General features: G+C 43.9%; 1 protein-coding gene across 1 annotated transcript; it reads right to left on the bottom strand.

Annotated features, from left to right (window-relative positions):
- Nucleotides 1–1,558: 1,558 nt before the first annotated feature.
- On the bottom strand, nt 1,559–6,509 carry PSMD10 (proteasome 26S subunit, non-ATPase 10). Its single transcript, XM_040572627.1, has 5 exons — nt 6,312–6,509; nt 6,107–6,205; nt 4,955–5,101; nt 4,679–4,845; nt 1,559–3,669 (listed from the first exon to the last, which is right to left on the bottom strand). Exons 1-5 carry the CDS (start codon nt 6,444–6,446, stop codon nt 3,516–3,518), a joined length of 702 nt encoding a protein of 233 aa, XP_040428561.1. The 5' UTR covers nt 6,447–6,509; the 3' UTR covers nt 1,559–3,515.
- Nucleotides 6,510–6,511: the final 2 nt, after the last annotated feature.

Below are 6,511 nucleotides of genomic sequence, written 5' to 3'. Positions count from 1 at the left end.
TCCAAGGGAGCCTATAACTTGGCTGAGAGTGGCATTAACTTGAAATGATTTCTTCTCCAACACTCCTAGGCATTCTTTTACTCTTGCCCTTCATAGAAGAATATACACAGCTCCTCATGACACTGCTTTATTTGCATTAGTTATAAATGAGATAGCGTATTTTAAAAGAAATCTCCGGTATATATGCCAATTGCATTTTATTTACTGCAACGCTCTTCCAGATTTCAGGTGTCTGCAACAGCACTCTCATTATTATATGGAAGGACTACGTTAAGTGGTCACTGTCACTGGGTTTTAATCTTTCCTTAATCTCAACTTCAGAAGCTTCTCTGCATCTATTTCTTATATAACTTCTAAGATAGGGGCTTAGTCTGGTGAAGTTGTAATTGCATCATACAGCTAACACAGACAATGTTCCTAGACTACCCCAGGTCTTACACGTGCTAAAAAACAACAGAGATTGCTCAATGTTAATGCTTTTATACATTCAATTGTTCCGTTCATTTTATAAATTCTCTCTTACTTCTAACCACCAGTTTGTTATTATAAAAAAAAAAAACAAAAAAAAAAACACCAACCCACCCCAAGAAAAAGCAGAACAGGCTGCTGGAGGCGAAGAGGAAGGTAAGGAAAATACCAAAAACATTTATTCAGAATTTCCTAACATTCTGAGATATTTTTGTAAGCCTTCTGACAGATGTTTGTCCTCAGTATGAAGATTCTCTCATGTAAAACAGTTTATTGTAAAGAATGGGACACAGTTCATAGTTTTCCACTGCTGCTCTTGGCAACGTACAAGCCAAATCAGATACTGAACCATGGCATGTAGCTCAAAAACCCTGCAGAGCTACGCAGGATGCAGTGTTTTTCACAATTTGCTTCAAATGTTTTAACAGTCTTTGCTGCATGGCCCATTTATGTCCTCCTGAGGGAGTAAGAATCATTAGTATGGAAAGCAGATATTAAGCCAACATCCAAGCCACCATCTTCCAGGGAAGGGGATTTTAAAAAGCTACAGAGCTGTGGCAGGGTTTTTGTATTTTCTTTCTTCCTTCTTTTTCTCTATACAAAGATCAAGAACCAACACAGAATTTAACTTCAGCTTTTCTCAATTCAAGTTTTCAGCAGCACCTCCATAAGGTATAAAAAACATCATTTATTCAGTCAAGTTCCTGCTTCAAGTAAGGTCTGCACAGCCAGGGGTTACTGTAAAGGCAAGTTTTCCCCACTGCTCTCTGTGCAATGTAACCTGCATTTTGCTTTCTAGGATAGACTTAAAAGTACTTGGTGAAGATAATGTTTGGTTTTAAGTTTCTGTCTTGCTTATCAAAATAAATTGCATTACCTTAATCCCTACATGTTAAACTGTAAAAACTGTCATCTTGTTTCAACATTTCCTTGCAGCTGAAGAACAAACATGTTCTGTTTCCATACTGTGTAATGGATGGCAGGCTTTCAGCTGACTTGCTCTCTTCATCCAAAGCACAAAAGCTAGTTAGGAAATACTGGTTTTGTTACACGTAAGTTTAATAAAGTTTTATAACACCAAAGACTGCTGTTTAGGAAATTGTCTTTATTTCACAGAATTTCATCATCAACATTTGTTGAGAACAGAGAACTCTATTCCACCGGCACCACAAGATATCTTACCAACATCAGAACAGGAGGTCATGTGTTGACCTTCGTACTTCCCTCTCAAATATTTCTGCCACAAATGTTAGTTATTATCTTATATTATGCAATAAGAACTCTCAGTTCTATCGCTGAATGCTAAAACATTGAATTCCCATCATACTAAAAAGCAAACAAAACAAAACACAAAATCCCAACCTCCCCCATGTCAATTCAACCAGAGATTACCAGCACAAAAGTAAGAAACAAACGCAGTAGTGACAAGTGCATGGAAGCCTTCAACGATTTGCACGAAAAAGCAATTTAGAGGATAGCTCCACTTCTCCCCTGCCCAAAGAAAACCTTACATGAATACAGTCATCACAGAAGCTGTTCGAATGAAGTTTTTCTAATAACCTACATATAAGGAAGCTCGCTCTCCTTATTCCCATACGCTCTGGAAGGATTCTGCAGGAAGTCACCTTACAAGCATGCTTTATCCCTTAAATCTTTATCTGAAGCAGAGAGAACAGGAAAATCTTTGAGACTCCTAAAGCAATAACCTTATTCTTTGCTGAAAAAAAATATGCAAACAAAGCACAACACCCCCTAAACATGCTTAGTTTCTCAACTATTTCAAGAAAATTCAGCACGACAGCTTGGCAGCACAGTTCCTGTCCTCCCAGTAAAAAGAACACTTCTAGTGGGGAGGTTTCCAGCGATTCAGTCCTTAGAGGAGTACTTAGGAGGAGTTTCCATTAACTGCAGTTTTCACAAGCATTCATAGCAGCAGGAAAAATCACAGGCAGCTGGTTAAAGAGCAAGTGTCACAGTCACCACGAGGGTGCAGTTGCTGGGGAACTGCTGCAACAGTTCTCACTCCACAAAATCACGTTACTTTTAACACTGAAATGAATTTTTAACTAACAGTCTGCCAGATCAACCCAGGGGAAGACTACGGAAAAAAAAATACAACACACAAAGCACGGTGGATTATAAAGTGTCTCAATTTGTGCTGCAGTCACAAACACTTTTCAACTCAGGTTCACTGGGTCTACCTTCTAATAACTTAATACCAGGATTTGCTATGAGTAAACAGGGATTAACTCAGGCTTCTGTTATAAAATAATGTCAGTGCTACACAATGCAAGTCAAACAGAACAGAGAGATCCACGGAAGGAACAACAGGAAAAAAAAGATTCAAAGCACATCCCAGCAAAGCATCCAGAGCATATAATTATAGTATCTTTGCAGAGGTAACTCAAACTGCACATCCATTCTGCAGGCAGCCCAGTGCACTTCATCAAATGAATTAGATTTAAAACTAAACTAAAAATATGGAAGAGAGAAGCTTAAAATACTACAAGTCCACTCAAAAAGACTAACAAGGGTAAAAACTGGTACAATTATTGAAGTAACTCAGCAAACTGCCTTTGACACAAGGAAAAAGAGTAATTTAGAATTATCTGAAGGAAGCAAATCAGTACCCAAAAAAAGACAGACAAAAAGCCCAAGCACAAATGCTAAGAGAAAAACAAAGACACTGAACAGGCTTCCAAGACAAAATTGACTTTAAACAGGTAAAGCACTTTTGGTCTTGTTGTTTGAAAGAAATAACCCTAAACTAGATGCTGAAATAGAAGGAATGACCTAACGTATACAGATCATACTGTGAACTGAAAGCAAACTGCACGTTATCAAAAATATTTTAAAAGCAGTGATCTGTACAATCAACAGAAGTACAAATGACTGTTTTGGCAGTACACTTGAAGCAAACCTAGAGAAACACATTTTATTACCACATGCTGATGCTCATACACGACAGCCTAGTTGAACTACGAAAACATGAAGTTTGCAGTCTTAAATACAAGTGCAACAGGGAAGAGTCAAGCTCAAAGCCCTCACTAGCCTTCCACCATTCTTTTAAGTATGGCTCCCAGGCCACCCTTTGCCACTTTCAGGGGGGTCAGCTCTTCTTTGTTCTCAATGTGAATACTTGCACCGTGAGACACCAGCAGCTTTGCCTCATCCACTCTCTCTTCATCGCAGGCTAAATGACTGCAATAAAAACAAGAAACCCACAGCCACTTTTAAGTAGTCCAAGCTTATAAAGAGCAATAATTATCCTTTGTCAAAATGACAGCATGAATGTCAGAAGGGAGAGAAACCCTAGAACAACAAAACCACATGCAACCAACTACCTAAGCAGACTTCAAAGTCTGCCATCAGGTCACTCTCTTGTCATTAAGCAACTCAAGAGCGCTCCTCCTGCTACTGGCTTCACAAATTTAAGGCACTTCTTTAGGTCTGGGTTTGGCTCTGCAGCCAACAAAGCTAAGGAGCACATAATCCATAGCGAAACTGGAAAATGGTAATCTCTAGTTGAATTTAAAGTGATCAACTGAATTTGTAAAGAGTTATTACAAATGCAGCAAAAGCTTTTTTTTCTGTTTAGCATATCTTGAGAATAAATGCATGTATTCTACTATAAGACTGGGCTTTATGTATGGGAAAAACATACTGCTTGATCTTACTTAGGGCAAAACCTTTCTTGCACTGCAGACAAGGCAGAGTTTTGCCACCAACTTCAAAGCAGTTAAGGTTTCACCCATACAGATTCCAATTGCTCTCTAAAGTAATACCAAACACTGGACTGGCTGTACATAAATTACATCTTATTTTCCTTAGAGAGGTGAAGAAAAGCTTCCAAAACCAGCTCCTGCTTGGCAGGACGGAGTAAGCCAGCCTGTAAGACCAGTTCCCTCTGACTTTGAAGTTATTAGCATGCTTTGTACCCCCTAGTGGCAACTGAACGCATTCCAGGCAATTAAAAAAGGTGTTCCACACTTTATAAGTAGATGCAGTAACACAAATTAAAGTATGTAGGTACAGACACACTTATGCAAAACACTAATTATGATTTTCTCAACTCCTTTTTAATTACATAGAGATGTGAAGCAAAGGACAATTCTGAGGCAGCTAGAAGTTTTTAAAAATTTGAACTGGAGTTTCATTTCATAGAGACTATGCTGTCATCAAAACAAACATGAAAAAAATGATCACTTACAGAGGCGTATTCCCTTCCGAGTCCTGTATATTAACAGACGCCTTGTGCCGCAGAAGGATCTGTATCATTTTTAGGTTTCCTTTGGCTGCTGCTCTGTGTAATGGGGTGGATTCAAAGTGGTCTGTTGCATCTGGATCAGCTCCATTCTCTAAAAGCATGATTGCAATCTGAACATGCGGGAAGAAACAGGGGAGGGGGTTGGAAAGAAGAAAAGTTCCTCTAATTAAATACCTCCTCCAAGAGCGACACCACCCCCAGTAGCACAGGGAACCATACCTCCTGCTTATTTTTGGAGGCTGCATAATGCAGGGGCGTACAGCCGTTCTGATTGACGGCATTTACGTGAGCACCCTTGTCAAGGAGGGCTTTCACAATTTCATCACGGCCTGCCGAAGCGGCAATATGCAAGGGAGTCCAACCAGCCTGCAGAGATAAGAAGAAAAAAAAAAACATTAAAACCAAGAATTTCAGGGGAAAAAAAAAAACACAATGAAAACATAACCCCAATGCAAAGCAGATTACTTGCTAATCAAATTGTGCATGGTGTTATAACTGCAGAGCTAACTGTGATTGGTATCACCTCAGGTCTGCTTGTATGTCAGCACTACCTGACAGCAGTGAGCAGGTAAATGGCAGAAATCACTTCTCTTCCCGTTAGGTACAGCACCTTGGGGGGCACCTCACCCCTCCAGACCCAACAGTGTTGCTTTCCAAAGGAAATATTTTGAGAACAAACGAAAGTGGCAGAAAAGGGCATCTGAAAGTTTCTGCAATGTCTTCTATATCCCACCCTCCCATTAAACTAGCAGGACAACGCTTCCTTCTTCAAGGGTGACCTTTAGGATGCTTCACAACATAAATATTTTCTCCGGAACAGTAACAGACCACATCTTTTGGAACCGAGCAATCACTGAGCTTGGGATCTACTCTATAACACCACCCCCAGCAGTGAGAAGCATTCAAAGTAAGTCCCTCACAACAAGGCACAACATAACACCCTCCTCAGCACCCCGCCCATTCCTCTCAGATCCTCCATTCCCCTCAGGGCCCCCATTTTTCCCCCTCAGCCTTCCCCTTCCCCTCAGCTCTCCCTTTCACCTCAGACTCCCCCCTTTCCCCCTCAGACCCCCCCCTTTCACCTCAGACTCTCCCCTTTCCCCCTCAGACCCCCCCCTTTCCCCCTCAGACCCCCCCTTTCCCCCTCAGACCCCCCCCTTTCCCCCTCAGACCCCCCCCTTTCCCCCTCAGACCCCCCCCTTTCCCCCTCAGACCCCCCCCTTTCCCCCTCAGACTCCCCCCTTTCCCCCCCAGACCCCCCCCTTTCCCCCTCAGACTCCCCCCTTTCCCCCTCAGACCCCCATTTCTCTCCCCCCCCTTTCCCCCTCAGACCCCCATTTCTCTCCCCCCCCCCCCCCCAGCCCCACTCACGTCGTCCTTCTCGCTGACAGGCACCCCGAGCCCCAGCAGCAGGTCAGCGACAGCGGCGTGCCCGGCCGAGCAGGCCCAGTGCAGCGCGGTGCGGCCGGCCTGTGGGGAGGGAGCGGGCGGCGGTCAGCCCGGGACGCCGAGCGGGGCCGGCTGCCGGGAGCCGCCGCCTCACGGGGCGGGGGGAGAGCCCGCAGCCCGCGCTGACCTGGTCGGCCGCCGTGGCCAGGCCCCTGTCGCGCTGCAGCTGGGCGCGCAGCTCGTCCAGGCGCCCGCCGTACGCCATGTTGCACACCGCCACCTCCGACACCGACACCGCGCCCGCCATGGCGCCCGCCGACATCGCCCTCCCACCCGCTCGGCTCGCCCGCGGGGAGTGCTGGGGGTTGTAGGCGGGGAGGGGGGAGG

This window comes from Cygnus olor, chromosome 13, assembly GCF_009769625.2.
Source record: "Cygnus olor isolate bCygOlo1 chromosome 13, bCygOlo1.pri.v2, whole genome shotgun sequence".
Lineage (NCBI taxonomy): Eukaryota > Metazoa > Chordata > Aves > Anseriformes > Anatidae > Cygnus > Cygnus olor.
The sequence above is the reverse complement of the archived record's forward strand: the minus strand, read 5'-3'. Positions and strand labels throughout refer to the sequence as shown.

Coding starts and splice junctions, on each gene's coding strand:
- PSMD10 (XM_040572627.1), bottom strand. CDS start 6,446: ATGTCGGCGGGCGCCATGGCGGGCGCGGTGTCGGTGTCGGAGGTGGCG. Junction 4,846..4,954: donor CCTCCAAAAATAAGCAGGAG/GTATGGTTCCCT, acceptor CCGCATGTTCAG/ATTGCAATCATGCTTTTAGA. Junction 3,670..4,678: donor TCGGAAGGGAATACGCCTCT/GTAAGTGATCAT, acceptor TTTTTATTGCAG/TCATTTAGCCTGCGATGAAG.